Genomic DNA, 18,525 nt, shown 5'->3' on the forward strand with positions numbered 1-18,525 from the left:
TTACTGATTTGTCAAAAAGGAAGTCAACCCTTACCATAAGGAATGGAGCAGTGCACACCTTTCTGCTTAGTCCAGGAAAGTAAAACAACTATTTCCTCTTGGCTCAGTCTTGTCCCAAGTTCTCCTCTTTTGGTCACGCCCAAACCAGACTCAGCTAATTTCTGCCCTGAGCTAAATGCAGATGCTATAAAAGGCCGCCTTATTCCAAATGCCCTACCAGCTCTGCAGACATGGCAGGTGAGATCAGTGCTTTTTAATTTTCTTTCTGTATTTAAATGCTTTGATATTTCTGGTGTGGGTATTGGTGTGTTCTTTGGATAAGCCCAAGGAGATGAGGAGACAGAGTAGAGCTCTAGGAGCTGGTGCTCCTTCATCCTTCCTTATTCTCCAGCCATACATGAAATACATTTATTTTAAGAAGTGAGAGAAGAGAGCTTTTCTGTCTCATGTGGTGATACCCTGCAGTAAAAGATTGCTAGGAATAAGCAGCCTTAAATTCCTGAAAATATGGTTCAAAAGTTTCCACAGATTGCAAATAAAAGATAACCTGCCCCACTGTATGTAGTTCATTAGTTCTTCCAAACTTTGTCAGTATTTCCTATTGTAATCTGAGTCAATTAAAATATTGACTAAATGACTTTAAATATATCTAATTGTAACTTTCCAGTTGTCTCCTTTCAGGGAAGGTACTCTGCCTCTGTATATAGAACGATTGAGCGAGTGTTCGATAGAACGAACGAACGATCAAATGATACACAGTTCTGGTGTTGGTGTGAAGAAGATTAGTGACAAATATCAGGGATCATGAAGAAGACTAAAGAAGGAGATCAAAGGCTGGAGGACCTGTGCTAGTCTTAGCAGCTTGTTTTGCTCAGCATATCAATAAGAATATAAAGAAGGGGGCAGAGGGGACAGGATGACAGTGGACATATTGAGTCTAATCTTCTTTATGCTAGCCACCTGCCACGGACCCTCCTTACCATTCAGTATACCAGGATGCTGCCCTCTTCCAGTCCACCTGCCTGACAGTCTTCATTGCTGAAGGCTGAACTGTATTTGGCTACCTCCTCCTTGGCAGTTATTTTGTTCAATTTACTGAATGCCCCACATCACAGGTACGGCCCATGTCCTACCAACACTTACAGCTTCTTCAGCCAAGCTACAAACATGATCAGAGGCAGTCTGTATTTTTTTCATAGATTCTGAAAGAAATATTCAAACCAAACAGGAACAGTCACTCTCTTTTGATGCTTTGGTGAAAGCCTGCCCATTCAGTTACAGCTAATTGAGAAGACTTCTGTTGTGTTTCTCTCTAGGGATAAAACCAAGAATTACTCTCTTAGGATCCATCATCACCTTGTGCCTAGTCGGGGCATTGGACTCATTAAATAGTAAGATTCCATTTCTCCTGCTGCTGCTGCTGCTGCTGCTGCTGTGATTAAAAGGGTGTAATACTGTGTGGAGGATTTGGGCCAGAACGCAGTCCGAGTTCTTAGTTAGATATAGTTCAAGTACAAATTTGAAATATCCTGTAGACTTCCTCACCAAAAATGAAATCAATGCCCAAGAAACTTGTCTATATTTGGTCTTCAAAGGGCATGATTATCATTTTATGACAGGCAGACTGAGTCACAGGTCATGTATTTGGCTTCTTCTAGGCATGTTCTAAGTGTATGTCCCTTCTTCGAGGAAGAATATCTTCAAAAAGAAGGGCAAAAAATAATCCCTTCAAAACCTCCCATAACCATGCAAGTCAGATCTGTGAAATGGATGACAAACTACTACTATATGATCATTTACGGTCCTGTAACTTTCAGCGGATTTTTGGTAACTACATCAAACAATATAATATCAGGTCAACGTGAAAATATGCAACGAGTCCTATCCAATATGGGTGCACTGAAAGTACCATATCACAGGCAAAGTGGCTTCAGGACATTCTGGATCAAAATGACTGTCATGTAGGGCCATGCATTATGAAGGTGTGAATGGGTGAGATATAAGGATATTGGTATTTACCCATATAATTGTGGGGAGGGTTCCCAGTATCAGTGGATATGTGAATCTAGGATCAGGATGTTCCCACAGGGCTTCACTGTCATATCATCTCATTGCGTTTACTTCTCATCTCCCACATTATATATGACTGTCACACAATCCATTGCCCTATCAGAAACAAGTTGTTCTGTGTTCTGTAGACATATGACATTCTATTTTCCTATGTATTTTGAAAATGAGGTTTCCACTATTTTCACACCTGAGAAGCATTGTGCTCCTCAGTGGGATTACTTATACAATAAGTAAAAGTAATCTCTTCTCTTTTCCACAGAAGTTTTCTACAGAAACTTCTTTGAAAGTTTCAGCAGAAGTGTGCAGTTCATTTCTGAGAACAAAGTTAATGGGGAGAAGGATGGTTCTTTTGTCACATTCAGGTCTTTTTTTCCATGTCTCAGTTATAGTCTGACTCTTCAAAGAAAATGCTAGCATTTGCAAGATTGTTTTCTTCTATGCTTTTTCATAGGAAGAGATGAACTGTTTTATCTCACTATTAATATCCAACTTACATGCATTGTGTTCATGCACATTTTGGCCCAAGAACTTAAAATTCAGTAACTTCAAAATCAAATAATTATAAGTGGATAATTATAAGTGGAAATTTCACACAACTAACTTTACTATCTTCAGAATGGAGACTGTAAAAAGGACCTTGTGCAGGTGGCACCTGACATAAAAAGAGACTAGGTTCAAGGAACCAGGTGGCCCTTTACATGCTTAGTTCCAAACTCATCTCTTCTAACTCGCAGCATGCTCCAGAATAAAGGTCACAACTACAAGCCTTCACTTGCAGTAGATGGGACAGGATGGTGCCTGGAAGGGGAAGCTAGAGAAAATCAAATTAGAAAGCAAGCAGCAATTTTTGCTTGAGATACTCTTTCAAACAATTCATGCACAGACATGAACATGCCATGGTTGTACATTGCAAACATGTGCAAGGGTACACTTTAGCATAATGTATAGCCTTAATGCAGAAGCAATGGGTTGGGTTGTGTAACTATGCTGAAGGTCTGATCACCATACAGTGAACCAAAAGGAGGATGACCAGCAGTTTTCTCTGCTTTGGGAGAACTGTAGGACAGGATGTAGCTGTTGCAACACCATCTAATCCAGAGTTTTATTCTGGCAGCAAAGGGCTCCAAGACCCTCAAAGTCATGTTTGTGGGTTCAGAGCACCCCAGGCCAGTAATCAAGCCAGGGGCTGAGGTGGGACAAGCTGGGGGCAGGAACCTTGGAATCAGCTGCAGGCAGAAGACTGAGCAAGTGAGGGTAACAGCACCTTGCAGAGGAACCCAGTGACCCATGCCTAAGGGCCTCAGGAGGACCATGTGGGATGTATTGAAATCATGAAAGCCAATGAGTGGCTGAATAGAAAGTTAGGCCCCACTGAGACACCTGTACACGTGTGAGAAAGGGATGTTACAAATGCCTTTGTCCTCTTCCCAGGCAGATCTGAATTTTCTCTGTACTAAATTTTGTTGTAATAAGACCTAGCACTAGAGTTCACAAACCCTGTTGTCATATGCATTTAAAAAACATTATTGCCAAACCCACCCAAAAACTCTGGCAGACTTGTGGTCTCGTGTGCTCTTAGAACCCAGTCCTGGGGAGAACGGCCTTTCCTCCAGGATGCCAGAGCTCAATGTTAGGGTCATATCATGCATGATCAGGCCTTATTAGTTCAGTTACACCCAAGTGAAACAATTGCTGATTATTTTTAAATCCCAGCTGCAGCAAAATTTGCCTGTCCTTTCACACAAAGGCATCTGTCAGGGAAACAACTAGATGAACACTAAGGGGACCTGATAGATAATGCCTGTCTTCTTTTCTCACTTTTATCCATTTTTCTCTAACTAGTTTTCAGCTATTTTTTTAGGAGCCAGGGCTTGTCCAATCACTCTCTGTGTGTATCCATGCAGCCTCTTGTACCCATTCAGTTCCCATTATCTTTATGAACCTGTCGGCCAATTTTTATTGCGTTTTGGAGCTCTCAAAGGTAATTTCAGTTTTGCAAGATCTTTTGTGTCATTTGTTTGCTCAGTTCCTTGTTGCACTTCCTGTTACTGCTGCTGGAGCTCCTTCACCCTGTCCTCTTCTCCCATTCTTCACCGCCATTCCTTGTGTTACATATTGTTGCTTTGATGGCAACTGGAGGATATGTTTTGCTGCTCCTGCCATACTAACCTGGCAGCTGCCCTCCCAGTAACCTGTTTCTGCCCCTCTGTCATCTGGTCAACAGGTTGGTGCAGTGGGAGCAAGGTTCTGAGACGAACCTAGTGTGGACAAAGCAGAGTCATTGCCTGTCGTGAGCTTCAGCACATCTAGCTTGAGGTTCATCTTGCCTCCGTTGGGCATCTGCAATGTAGATGCCACACTCAGCGTGGCCTCCCAGTGAAGAGGGGGAGATGCCTGAGGGTATGATTTGTCTGAGCTATTTTGGATGTGTACCTGAGCACAGCTAGGTGGTGCCTGGAGTGCCCAGAAAGGCCAAGGACTAGCCGAGCTGTCTGCATTTAAAGTTAAGTCAGGAAAGCTTCCTGTGGTCTCCAGCTACAGCTTCATACTACACATTTTTGCCTCATCTGGGATAATGTAATGGGATTGCCTCTAACCTGCTTTGCTCAGTGTAGCAGCCACATGTAAGCTTGAAATGGGAAGGTAAAAAGCTCCAGCAAAGGCAGACATCAGCTCAGACATCCCTACACATTAATTTCCTTCCTAAAAGAGGCTTGCAAGGATGAGTACAAAGATCCTGGTACAAGAGCTTTATGCAGAAGAAGCGAAGGGAGAAGGACAACTAGGCAGAATTAGCCCTGTGGGAAAGATGTAAGTCATCAAGATAATGAATCTAAATAGTACCCAGATACTCGGTCTAAGTTTAGCCTTGGTTTTAAGTGCTTCAAAATTTGTCCAAGATATTCAAAGCATGATGTATGAAAAAATGTGCTCCTTTAGCTCCTGATGTACATCACAAAGTGTCTTTATGTCCTGCTCTTTTCTTTTTTGAGTAGGGTACTCAAAGATGCTATCAGACTCATCTCTCTTGAGCAGCATTAGTGAAGCCAGACAGCTGGTAAATGCAGCATACTTACGTGCCCGAGAAAGGTGAGTCCAATTTGCATGAGGGGCTTAACATTACAAAGAAATAAGAGAAAATAAATTTCTTCTAGTTCCTAATGCATATTCATTATGGAGACACCTTTGTTCAAGGGGTCTCTTTGAGGTAGTCAGACAGATTCTTCTGCTCAGCCTTCCTGGCCTCTAGTGCCCTCTCTCAGCCTCAGGACCACCCTTCATCACCCTGCAGCACCCAGCACCACTTACACCACTGTTACATGCACTCTCTTTGTAGTCCGTAGTGGTATGAGTAGGCCAATACATGTTGAGCTCTCTCCTGGGTGCTGAAGTTCTGTCTTTCTCCAAAAGGAGCAGAGTCATGAGAGAGCTGTGCAGATGAATACCCTGTAACAAATAAGCTTTGGTGGAACTCAGAAACTAGGTATCCCTCTGTTTATTGCCCCAAAAGGTTGAATCCAGGCAGCAGCCTGTTTTGGAGAGGAGCATCTCTCTGTTCACCCTATGGAAGGTGTTTCATTGTGCAATAAAGATCCATGGGGCCAGAAAGAGAGACAACATGACCAAGACTGTCTCTCTGTTCATAGACTGTATCTTGTGACATATTAAATGTAAAAAGTTATCCAGTCACTGAATAAATCATTTTTTTCATATATTGTTCCAGCTTTACACATAATTTACCAAAATTTATTGTGACAAGAACATAATGCAAACTGAAAATAAGGGATCACAATCATTTGTTTGCCAAAATTCAGCTAAGAATTGGACATGTGTAAACTTGATGAGTAGCCAGCTTGTTATAGGTGAGCAGAATAGTGATATTGTGTACATGAACATGACCCAGCCCAGCACAACAGACCAGGTCTGATTTTGAAGATGGTGCTTAATGGGACTCTTTTATGTTTAGCTCAAAGAGAAAACTAGAGGAAAAGGATGCCACACCAGCAGATTTCCTGAAGCACTTAAAAGAGCCAGTAGGAAGAACCAGATCTGCAGTCCGTGCTGCTGATTATTTGGAAACTACTTTGAAACTACTGAAAAGGAAGCTCCAGCTGTGTGGGAAAGGGGGTTTTAACGTTACAGGTAATGTGCTTTAGACCAAAATATCTTGCATACAGCTAATAGCAGAAAAGCTATCACAGAAAGAAAGTCAGAGGGCAGCTCTGCCATGATTCAAATAAATGGTGATAAAACCCTTCACAATAAAGGTGTTTCCACTTGACTTTAAGGCCCCAGGTGACCAGACCTTGCAAGTGGTAGAAAGATAAAGCATGTCCAGAGGCAGACCCAAGCTACCTCCTATTTTAATCATCTTCTTTGGCAGTGCCTTTCTCATACCTTTGACTATAAAAACAGCCTAGGGTGAGAAGGATAATAACAGGGGTGCTAACAATAAGTGAGCTAAATCTGGGGCAAAATGCGTTGAGTGCTGGGAGACTCCTGCCCCTGGGAATAGAAGCCCACCTTTGACTTCTGGTCCTCATGCCCAGCTGTCCAGGGTGTATCGTTCTGAGAGCTCCCGATTTTTTTTCCAGTTTAGTGTAAAATATTGCTGGTGATGGTGCTCCCCATTATTCTCCTGCAAGACTGTTCCATGCCATACCAGCTTCCCTTGCTCAGAGATTAGAGCTGATCCACAAAGGGGTTTAGGCACCAAATTAACAATTCAAATCCAGATGCTATACCTCCACAGTTCTGACTCAGCTCACAATTTAGCATGACTCTAGATGCCCAAATCCTGACAGTGCTAATGAACAGAAGGGATTCACAGATTAGAGATTTCTCATCTATTTTGCCTGAATGTTTCTGAGATATCAATCAAAATGGGCTCTCCAAATCATTCCTGTGGTGCTGACGGCACACCTTGTCTTCTTCCTGATAGATCAGTTGTTAGAGGAGTTAAAACAACTAACACATGACCTTCATGATTAGAGCTAAATTCTGTCACTTCTCAGGAGTGCGTATCAGCCACCAGGACATGCTGGGCTCAATGCTCATCTACTGGAGCACAGACTGGAATGCAGCTCTTCCATATAATAGGCAGCAGTAGCGTCCTTGTCTACCCAGCTAGCATCGATAATTTGCCAGTGCAAAGCAGTTCCTGTGCAAGGCTTCATTAAGAGCTGAGCCCTGTGGCATTGTCCCTCTCTCCTAAAACTCAGTGTCTGCCTACTCTTCTCATTGTTTCTCAAATCTCCACATCACCATTTTTTCTTGGAGGTGATTTGTCTCAGCTGAAGTTAGCTGCATGAGGGCTAGGTTTTAGGTTGAACAGAATTTTCATAGAGAGGAAAAGGCACTTGTTGGAGGTGTTTTATCCCATATTCCTTGGGATCTGCCTGAGGAGAGGATGAACCACCCACTGGACTCTCCATGGATTGTGGCTGACAAGGGTAGACTTAGGTATTCCAAGAGTAATTCTGGTTGAGCTAATGGTCTATGGCAAGTAGAGGGGCACAGAGACACAAATTATTCTGGGGAAACCAGTTACTGAATATCAGCTGGTGCAGAGTCACTTTCTGTGTATATGCTCTTAAATCATTATATGCTGGGTAACAAATATCTGTAACAAAAGAGGGACAAGTGGAGACCTAGTCACCCTAAGGTAGATGCCTACATTTGGTCAGATGAATCATGTTCTGAATTCCGTCAGTGTAAAAAGCCCTGGGTGTTCTCAGAGAAGCTGTCAACTCTAGACACCCAGAGTTAGTGCATGAACCTTCTCCATTTATGCACCATTTTCAGAGAAAAGGTACTGAACTGTCATTAGATGTTTTAAATCTCCCCCAAATTAGTATTTTCTTGTGGGATTTTGTGGTTGACTTATTCAGCATAGACCTGCTCTGTTTTCCATGCCAAGTTTCTCATGTTGCTGAGAGATGGAAAAGAGAAACTTTGTTACTGGTTCCTCTTGCAGACCTACTAGATAGACAACAGAAGGAAATGATATTCAAAGAAACAGGCTGTTACTACCAGATTCGTTCCATTAAATGTGAAGAGGATAGCAATTATCGGACCATCACTGGAGAGTGCAACAACAGGTAGGATTTGTCTGTGGACAAAGAGAGTCTCCAGTCTGTGTATTGACTCAGGATAGATGCCTTTAGGTCATCTGCATAAGTTTCTTTCAACAGAGCAGCAAGAAGGACTTGCTCATTTCAGTGATGCCTGTACAGTTGCTTCATTTCTGCCTATTGCCTGGCATGAAAAAGATGTCTTTTCCATGAAATTTCAAATTTGAGCCCACTGCTCTCTATGTGCTGCTTAGGCTGAAGGGAAGCTACTTCTTGGGGTGGTGGAGATGAAAAGAAGAGGAAAGTAGATATTGGGACTGTGGCAGTCAGAAAGTGATTCCAACTCAGCCTCTTAACTCATCTTGAGACCTCAGAAAATCACTTCTCTTTCTTCTTTGATGCGGATAGGATTATTTAGCCCAGGTTCAGGCAGACACCATTCTTTGAATCTGTTGAGTGCATTGACAGTCAAATTTCAGATGTCTTGGACTGAATACGTGAGCAAGATTTTTAAAAGCGTAGGTCTCCTGGACATTGTGAATATAAATAATCCATGTTTATTGTACTCACTAAACATCATGGCACATAAGTCTAGGTTTGGTGCCTTGTTCATATGTTGCATAATGCAAATGAAAGTATATTTATAGTTCTCAACATATTTGTGTAGCTACCCAAATACAAACTTTGTTGTGATGTATAAGGATGGGAAGTGAATGAAGACTTTTATTCTTGGCTTTTCTAGCTCTGGCTAGTGTGATTCTGTGAGCTGAAAAAAAAAAAGAGTTCTTCAGCTTTTTGGGCATACCCTCACTCCTGCTTTGAACCTGGGATTATACATTTATTTGCTTATTTGCTCTTTAGCTTTTTTTTTTTTTTGACCAGAAGATGACAAAATTTCTAGTCTGATACCTGGAAATCAAGGGCTGCTTTCCTGTTCTTTGACAGATTTGTTGCCTTGTGTGGCATCCCAGACCCCAGATTTGAGTGGGGTTGTATCCAATGTGTAACTGGTATGAAACCAAATGCATGTACAGAGCACAACCCTACATCACAAATGCAGGAAGCTCACACTCACTTTGCACGTTTTTTTAGTTAGTCTATACTTTTGCCCATGGTCCCCAGGACCTTCAGCACCCACAAGGGCAACAATGTCCATGCTGTTACTTAGGCTTAGATTAGGGTTGTCCTCAGCCTTCCTAATTCACCTAGCTGCCAGAGACAACCTTGCACTCAGAAGGAAGGCAGTTCTGTGAAACTTAAACATTTCTACAAGGATCTCACTCAGCCTGAGAAGCACACCATGAGTTAGTGCCTAAATATTTTGTAAAAATCTGTCTGTAAGGACAGTCATACCAATCAAAACAAGAATTGTGGTGTTCCTGCGCTCTTAATATTCAGTGGAATTGCTTCAGCTACAGTGTGCTAATTGTTCTAGGGTACTCTTTTATTTCACAGCACACTGCTATAAACTGTGAGCATGGCACCCCTTTCTTTTAATATGGGCAGGTATTATCCAGCATTTATTGATGTAAGAGCTTATATACAGAGAATTGCTATGCAGCAGCTGATATTCAGTAACTGTTTTCCCCCAGAGAGCTTGTGTACATGCATCCCTTTATATGCCATAGATCATTAGCTCAACCAGCAATACTTTTTTTCTGAACAAGTGTTACTGAGTTAACTGATGACATTTTTTAGAATTTAGAATAGTGTAGAAATACATAATAAACTACTGCCTTTCAAGTTTGCTTAGTTTACTGAAGTTAACTTTGAGTTTATTGACTAAGTGATTTCAGAGGATGTTTGGGGAAAACTTCTGATGTTTCATAGTTGCCTACCGGGAATTTGCTCTTAGTGCTTCTGCTTCAAGTCTCAAACCAGGACTAACACTATTATCCAAAGTCATCTGAAGAAACCTGCCTTCAAAACTGGTAGGCATGCAGATGTGTTGAAGGGTGCACTCACATTGCAAATGAGCAAATTATATCAGAATGAACATGACCAACAGTTGAGGGTCCAATTTTGGATCCCTGAGTTCAAGAGGGATGTGGAAAAAGTGAAGAAGGCTCAGAAGCAGGCTTCCAAGATGCTCCAAGACCTGGAGCATGTGGCATCTGAGGAGGTGTGGAGGGAGCTGGGCTTGTTTAGTTTGGCAGTGAAGAGGCTGAAGGGAGATGTAGTTGCTGCCTCATCTGTTTGAAGGGTAGTTACAAAACGATGGAGTCAAAGTCTTTTCAGTAGCATGAAACAATATAATAAGGGGAAACAGTCAAAGGCTGTAGTTTGAGAGGTTCGTGTGGGACGTGGGAAAAAAAAATCCTGAAGGGACAGCCTTGTGACAGGTCCCCACAGAGGTAGGAGATCTCCATCCTTGGAGGTTTTCAGGCCTCAGCTGGACAAAGCCTTGGCCACCCTAATCATTGGTGACAGTCCTGCTGTAAGGCTGGACAACAGACCCCAGAGGTCCCTTCCAAACAGCACTTCTGTGAATCTGTGTGGGGAAGCCCTGGAAACAGATATGATAAGAAACAAAGATTTAAAATACAAATAAAATTAATATAGTCACATGAGGACTCTTTTTTTAACCTCAGAAAAGTTGATTTTTATTTACAGTAATAATCTTGGTATGACTTTCTCAGTGTTTTCTGGACAAAACGCAGCCATCACCTCTGTTATGTAGGAATCAAACATGATTTAAAGGATTGCAAAACATTTGCATCTACAAACCTTTTCATTTGTGAAATAATACAGGTGTTTGTGTTTCTTTTTCCAATATTCCAGAAAGCATTCTCATTTTGGAGCTTCCAATCACGCATTTGCTCGCTGGCTACCTGCAGAATATGAAGATGGAGTGTCTGTTCCCAGAGGAGTAAGCGAAGGAAAGCTTTACAATGGATTTCCGCTCCCTCTGGTAAGAACCATTATTTTTGCCCAAATAATAACAGTGAAAACTGCCCTTATTGCATCCATTAGAAATGAAACAACGACAGCATCCGGAATGCAAACTGGTTGATACTTTTCTCTGATCTCAGTTACTGACTTGGAGCTTGTTTTCTACAGTTGATCTGTGGCTTTGGCTGATGTGTTTGTCAGAGACAGAGCTGTGCAAAAATGTTGCAAGTACTTCACTAAGCAAAATATGGGCAATATCATAACATCTTTTAAAACGCACCTCCCCAGGTTTTATGCAGATCATGCTCAGACATAGCAGGATTTTTTATATAAACAATAAGATGCATGTGTTTCTCAGCTGTCTTCCTGACTTTCTGGATGCGTGCACACACATGAGTTTTCAGGCACAATAAAGGCCTCTTCCGAAACTTGGCTTAGCTGAGTGATTGCCAGGCGTGGAGTCAAGATGGAGCAGCCAAAGGGCTGGAGGCTATTCATTACACCAGTTTTGACAGAGCTGGGGCACAGTGTAGGTCTATTTAATGCCAAAGGTAACTCTTATGAGCCTATTTAAGATAGTCTTGTCCATGGTCTCACAGGAGGTCTTCTACTGAGAGATAAATTCATCCTGGTAAAGATAGTCAAACACATTTTCATTTTGGTTTTCTGCAGGTTCGAAAAGTGTCAAATGAAATTGCTCGAACAGCCAACAGTAACATCACTCACGATCGAGAGCTTTCTCTTGTTTTCATGCACTGGGGCCAGTGGGTCAACCACGATATGGATTTAGCCCCTTTCAGTAGCGCAGGAGTGAACCAGGAGCTTCACTGTGAGACTGATTGTGCCTTCAAGTCCCCTTGCTTCCCAATTAAGGTATCATGACCTTCATTCCACTCCATGCTACCTTAAAACACCCCCAAATACCTTAAAACGCCTTAAAACTTGCTAAAAAATAACAGCTCACCACTTTCTCTCAGGCATTGCTTATGTTTGTTTGCTTTAGTTCCCCCCCGATGACCCACGGATGCAGAGATCAAATTCTTGTATGCCGTTCATCCAGTCAGCTTCAGTGCGCAATCCCAGGATATTTATTCGAGAGCAGATCAATGCAGTCAGCTCATTCCTTGATGCCAGCATGGTGTATGGTAGTGAACAGTCTGTGGCAAAGAGTATTCGAAATCAGACAAACCAACTGGGTTTGATGGCTGTGAACCAGAATTTTACTGATGCAGGGTTGGAATTATTGCCCTTTGAGAATAAAACAAAAAGTGTTTGTGTGTTCACAAACAAGAGCATGAACATCCCCTGTTTTAAAGCAGGTAAGACACGTCTGTGGTGCAGTTTTCTGATGTGAACAACAAAAATCTTTCTCTGGCCTATAAAGTCAAAAAAGATCATTATGGTCAAGTGACTGATAACTCATTATATTTGTATGAGTCATTGGAAGACATTGTGTAAGGTAAAGGATAGAGAAAATTAAATAGAACAAGAATTGAACAAGAATTGTTGAACTGAACATAAAAACAAATTTTTTTAATTTTCCAAAAAGGTTATAGGAAGTCATCCACCCTTTAAAAGTTCTTTCCAGAAATAGAAGAAATTTTCCATAGAAAAAAAACCATTATTTAAAACTTCTAAGTGATTTTCTCACCTACCTAGAATTCACCATTCAGTTTTCAACTCAATACTAACTGTTAATAGCTTTTTATCAGTACAGTTAACTATCCCTAGTACTACATTCTACATTTTTAATAGTTGAAAATACTCAACTTACTTCAGAAGATAAGTCTAGAAATTTCAGTCTGAAATTTAAACAAATTTACATTCAGAACAGAGAGTTTTTTAAAATGAGAAGTGCTCCAGCATAAGCAAAACATTAAAAAAATTATTAGAAATGTGAAGTTTGCAAAGTCAATCATAAGAATATAGAGTGTATATCCTATTGCACATTATTGTCTTATTCCATGTGTGGGAGAAAAACTCCTTGCTGAATGAGCAGATGCTCAGTGTTTCTTCCATCCTCCTCTGTCAGAGAGACTTCACTGCATGCCATCCAGCTTTCTGTCCAGCATCTGTACTAAAAGTACATTCACAGATCTCTCAAAGGCATTTATAACTTGGGTGAACTGGGACAAATTTTCAAAACCAAAATTTTACACTGCTGATACAAAGGAATATCATTAAAAGCCTTGATGTGCATAAGGAAGGCAGGCATTAGATTTTCACAAAATGAGAAACAGCTGACTCATGAAAATGTGCAATACATTTTAAATTGGCAAAAACGCCTTCTCCATAAGAGCTAAATGGTTTGGAGAGGGAGAATGGTCTGTCTGTGCTGGAAACAAATATCTGGCATTAATGGTTTTGTACAGTGTGTTAAACCAGACCTTGTGATGACCTCTAGGCAGCTTAGCCACAAGCCTTAATACCAGTCATGCTATCAGATGTTACTTGTCTGTTCTGACATAAAAATCTGCTATTGAAATAAAAAACAGTTTACAAAATTCCTAAGATATTTTCATTTGTAGGTGATATACGGGTAGCTGAAAACCTGGGACTTTCTGCTTTGCACACTGTCTTTCTAAGAGAACACAATCGCCTGGTTACAGAGCTGAGGAAATTAAATCCTCACTGGGATGGAGAAAAGCTTTACCAGGAGACTCGAAAGATCATAGGTGCTATGACCCAGGTACTGGTCACTGCTCATTGTTTATCATCCATATGCTTAGCACTATTTTTCTCTCAGAAAAGGAGGAAAATCATGCTTTGTAGAACTGTTAGAGTTCTTTAAGGCAGTCAAAAAGCTTCTGAAAAAAGACGGTCCGATGGAGATGGTACACTTGCCAAGGGCTTTTGTGAAATCCATGTGTATTTTGTTCAGCAGATGTTAGGATGTTCCAACTCAGCAGTTCTTCTTGTCACCTTCTGTAGTAATAGTCAGGATGGAAAGCATAGAAAGTCCTCCTCCTCTTGCTCAGATGCAAATGGCTGCCTTTCAGCATTTTTTATTACTTATTTTACCCTTCACATTCATGTTCTGCATTTGGACTTTTGATGTCATTTCTGCTATAACTACTGACCACAAGCTCTGCTTACATGCTCTTTCAGATAATAACATACAGAGACTATCTTCCACTTCTGCTTGCAGAGGAGATTAGAAAGTGGATTCCTCTATACAGTGGCTACAATGAGACTGTGGATCCTGCAGTGGCAAATGTTTTTTCCCTGGCTTTCCGGTTTGGTCATACTTCAGTACAGCCTTTTGTATCCCGTTTAGATGACAATTTTCAACCTTTAGGTTCACTCTCTCATGTTCCTCTTCATTTAACTTTTTGCGCTTCCTGGAGAATTATAATGGAAGGTAAGAACATGTGGCAGCCAGCAGTCCTGCTCTAGTCCTGAAGCAGATGTTCAGGTGGTAGTTAGCTGGTAAGACATGCAGACCTAGACACCAAAAACTTCTTCAGCTCCATTTATTTAATTGGTGTCACCCAAATTACGGTGCCATTCAGCTTGGAAGATGCTCATGGCATGTCTATCCAAGGGGAGGCAGTCAAATTAGTGGTCTGCTAAACGTGGGACAACAGGACAGAGTCCTGCAGATACAAGCAGAATTGTCTCCAAACACAGCCTAGTAACATTGGCGCTGCATTGTACCCAGGCAAAGAAGTCCTGCCAAAAGTCATGTGTTGTTATGCTCCAACTGTTGAACGTCCTCAAGCACAAACTTCTCAGAGAGAGCCACTTTAGTGGCAATGATAATTGCATCCATCTTCTGAACACGCCAGTAAATAACTGAAAAACACAGCAGAGCGAAGGTATTTCTCAGGCTGCTGCCTGTCTCAATTCAATGAGACCTGACAGTGTGTGCATTGTACATCGGCGCAAACTTAGTGCAATTGCTCACGTTATTCTTGGAAGCATCAGCCTCAAGGCACCAAATGTCAGTTAATCAAAATTTAGGTTAGTCTAAACTAGTTATTTTATATTGCTGTGTAATTAATAGACACTGCCAGAAGGTGACTCACCCAGTCTAACTGAGCTAAGACAGGATAATTGCTTTCTAGTGGTGGCCATCTCTCTTCATAACTCCAAAGAGATTTTAGACACACTGCTTACATAACTGACATCTGCAGTCATGATTCTTACCAAGGGAGACAAATGTTGTCTCTTCCAAAATAAATAGTCTAACTAGTTCTGGAAAACACACCAAAATATACACATGCTTCCAGTTTTGCTTTGTTTTAGTAATTCTGTCTTCTTAATGGCTGTGAAAACAACATAGCCAAAAAGAGATGAGCTGATGTCACCATTGCATTTAAAGTATTAATAAATAATTGTCAATTAATAGCTAATTCCGAACAAAATAATTGCAAAACATAAACCTGGACCTGAACCCCATGCATCAGTAGACACTGGGGACTGACTGGCTAAGGAGTAGCTCTGCAGAAAGGGACCTAGGGGTCTGGGAAACAAGAAGTGGGTTTAAACCTGGAGAAGGGACAGCTGCAGGGTGGGTGGAGGGGAGAGAGGTGGAATCTGATTGCAGTCTACCTGGCTAATGAGGGGGTTTATAGATAAGATGGAGCCAAACTCTTCTCTGAGGTGTACAGAGAGGGAACAGACACAAGCTACATCAAAGGAAATTCCTATCAGACGGAAGAAAAAGAGTCTCTGGGACAAGCGCTGAAAGACCTGGTGGGATCTCCATCCTCAGGCAAATTCAAAACTTGACTGAACAAACCCCTAATCAACCTGTTCTAGTTTTGAAACTAGTCCTGCTCTAGCAGGGGGTTGGAGCAGGGACTTCAGAGAACCTTTCCAACCTTAATTCTGCTATCATCCTAAGATTTAGGGTGGGAATTAGGCATTGCTGTCTGAACCAGGAAGGAGAGCGTGTAACAGTTTTCTGTTGGAGTCTTGTGGTGGAAACTCTGCTCCTAGTTTGAAGGTGGACTTGATGAGTAGATGAAAGGGATTCTGCCTGTAAAAGCAAGGGACTGGATTCAGTGCCCAGAAGGTGTTGCTACTACTGTATCTGTTGCCCTTCCTGGAAATTTCACTTGAGATCAAATGATCATTAGAGTTACTCTATAGTCATCCTTCCAAAAGGTCTAAGCTGAAGGTGGTATAGTCTCATTTGGCTGGACTAGGTGAAATCCACACTGCCTAAAGTAGAAAGGACATTTACTGCAGCACTGTTTCAGCTGCACAAAAGGGACCATCAAAGCCAGAATTAGGTACAAAAAGTCTGTGTCTTTTCTTGATTTGCAACAAACACAGGTGGCATTGACCCACTCATACGAGGAATGATGGTTGATCATGCAAAGCTGATGAAACAGAGTCAACTGCTCGTTGAGGAACTCCAGGATCACCTTTTTGAACAGACAGCGATAATAGGTTTGGATCTAGCAGCTCTGAACTTGCAACGGGGAAGAGATCATGGTCTTCCAGGTAAAGAGATACAAGTTCACACTTCCTGTGGACAGTACTCCTTTTTCCTCAGCTATTTAAGGTAGCTCCAAGAGTGTGCTAAGTTTTTTTTCCTACCAATGGGAAGAGGCAGCACCCTGATTTGAGGAGGAAAGATCAGTGGACAGTTAGGTTCTGGGAAGAAGAGCTCTCTGTATTATAAAGGTCTTTTTCTGAGGGATTTAAGAAGAGGACAAAGGGCTTGGAAAGAAAAGATGATAGCTGGCCTGATGTATTAAAGAAGGGGGGAAGCAGTGGTGTATTGCAAAGCAAAAGCACATGGAGTTTAAGTGATGCATTTGTAAAATGATCTTTGCTGAAGTATTTGAAATAGTTATTTCAGAGGAGACTGCATTTGTGAAGGGGAAAAAATATATATTAATCAAAACATGGTATCAGAAAGGCCTAGATATGAATTTGGCATTCTGGGATGAATCAGAAAAACTGTAACCTAGAGTAAATACACAGAAAAACCTGGCAGAATTTAGATATAACCTACACAAAAGATGCCAGAGAGCTCTAAATTGAAGAAACAGGCCCAAGAAACCAAGTTCAACCTTCACACAAGTTAGGCAGAGCATCTTGGCCCATCAAGGCTTGTTTTATGTCTTTGCCCGCAGGTGTGATTACCACTGGGTCTTGGAGAGGAACTGGTGCTCTTGGGTTAAGCACAAGCAAATAGTACTATTTTCTAGGATTTTGATCCTAGAAATTTAATTCCCACAAAATCACATGAACTGGTGCACTCAGTCTCACCATCAGATAGTTTTAACCTTTACAATGTGCTGAATCCTCAATGTTGTGTAAAGACAAATCAAATTGTTAGTTTAGTGTGTGCATACAAAAAGGACCTTTGAAAACATCATGTTTTGTGACTGTGTCCACCTGGAAAATACTGTCTCCCAGATTCTTTAATGACATGGGATGAAGCAGGCATTGCTTATGAGCAAAGATGTGTGTTAAGCTCCTGAGTCTAGGCAGACAGTGGGAAGACAAGGGTCCTGATCAGTTGCCATTCTGCTTTTGCAGGTTACAATGCCTGGAGGCGCTTCTGTGGGCTCTCCCAACCTCAAAATGTGGGTGAACTCTCTGAGGTGCTAGGCAATTCCAAGCTGGCCAAAAAGTTAATAGATCTGTATGGGACACCAGACAATATTGACCTCTGGATTGGGGCAATCACAGAGCCTTTTGTTCCCCAGGGCAGAGTTGGACCTCTCCTGGCTTGCATCATTGGCACCCAATTCAGAAATCTTCGTGATGGGGACAGGTAGGCAGTTCTAAGAGCAAACCTTCTCCACAGCATTTGCTATGGGAAAAAATGGTGATAGTTTATGCCACACATTGATCCAGTCCACCTCCAACATGTCAGTGAGTGCTCCCAGCAAGGTTCACACTTTGATTTTAGTCCCAGCTGCCAACGGGCTCTATTTGCAGCCCCTACTTACAGACCCATATGGTTGGGGAGTGCCAGCTCCATGCCATGGATAATCTGAAGTTGTTCCTGCCTGAGGTGACATTTGGTCTCAGGGTACTAACGGGGAGGATCAGTCACTATGTCCTCTGTGAGGCTATGTAGAAAGAGGTGAGTTCTCTGCCCTGCAGATGAGTGGAAAAATCCAGAGGTGGCCCAGATCGCCCTGGAGACACTTTTTTCAAATGGGTGCACCTAGTGCTTGATGAGTCAAGGTGGATCTGAGCAGGAGATGTTGGCCAGATTTCCATCTTGGCAAATAACCAGCACCAAATGCCTTCAAAGCAATTATGAAATGCTTCTGAAAATATCTTTGCAGATTCTGGTGGGAGAAACCAGGAGTTTTCACTCTGCAGCAGCTGCATGCCCTGAGAAAAATCTCACTGTCAAAAGTGATTTGTGATAATACTCGTATCAGAAAGATACCCAGGGACATGTTCAAGGTCAGCATTTATCCTGAGAACTTTGTAGACTGCCATGAGATCAACACACTCAACCTCTCATCCTGGAAAGATTAGCCTGCGAGTGGCATGAAAGGTATGCAAT

General features: G+C 41.8%; 1 protein-coding gene across 1 annotated transcript; it reads left to right on the plus strand.

Annotated features, from left to right (window-relative positions):
- The first annotated feature begins 208 nt into the window (after positions 1 to 208).
- On the plus strand, positions 209 to 18,497 carry LOC106496096 (eosinophil peroxidase-like). The gene is made up of 14 exons (XM_067309928.1): positions 209 to 237; positions 1,294 to 1,391; positions 4,689 to 4,694; positions 5,067 to 5,160; positions 6,038 to 6,213; positions 8,048 to 8,171; positions 10,926 to 11,055; positions 11,709 to 11,909; positions 12,040 to 12,355; positions 13,565 to 13,725; positions 14,145 to 14,397; positions 16,320 to 16,490; positions 17,538 to 17,775; positions 18,299 to 18,497. Exons 1-14 carry the CDS (start codon positions 209 to 211, stop codon positions 18,495 to 18,497), a joined length of 2,196 nt encoding a protein of 731 aa, XP_067166029.1.
- The last annotated feature ends 28 nt before the right edge of the window (positions 18,498 to 18,525 follow it).

This window comes from Apteryx mantelli, chromosome 22 (assembly GCF_036417845.1).
Source record: "Apteryx mantelli isolate bAptMan1 chromosome 22, bAptMan1.hap1, whole genome shotgun sequence".
Taxonomy (NCBI): Eukaryota; Metazoa; Chordata; class Aves; order Apterygiformes; family Apterygidae; genus Apteryx; species Apteryx mantelli.

What these genes read in the sequence shown, in the direction of transcription:
- LOC106496096 (XM_067309928.1), top strand. Translation starts at nt 209, where the DNA reads ATGCCCTACCAGCTCTGCAGACATGGCAG. An exon ending in AGGGGGTTTTAACGTTACAG is followed by an intron (nt 6,214 to 8,047) that starts GTAATGTGCTTT and finishes TTCCTCTTGCAG; the next exon opens with ACCTACTAGATAGACAACAG. An exon ending in ATGGATTTCCGCTCCCTCTG is followed by an intron (nt 11,056 to 11,708) that starts GTAAGAACCATT and finishes GGTTTTCTGCAG; the next exon opens with GTTCGAAAAGTGTCAAATGA.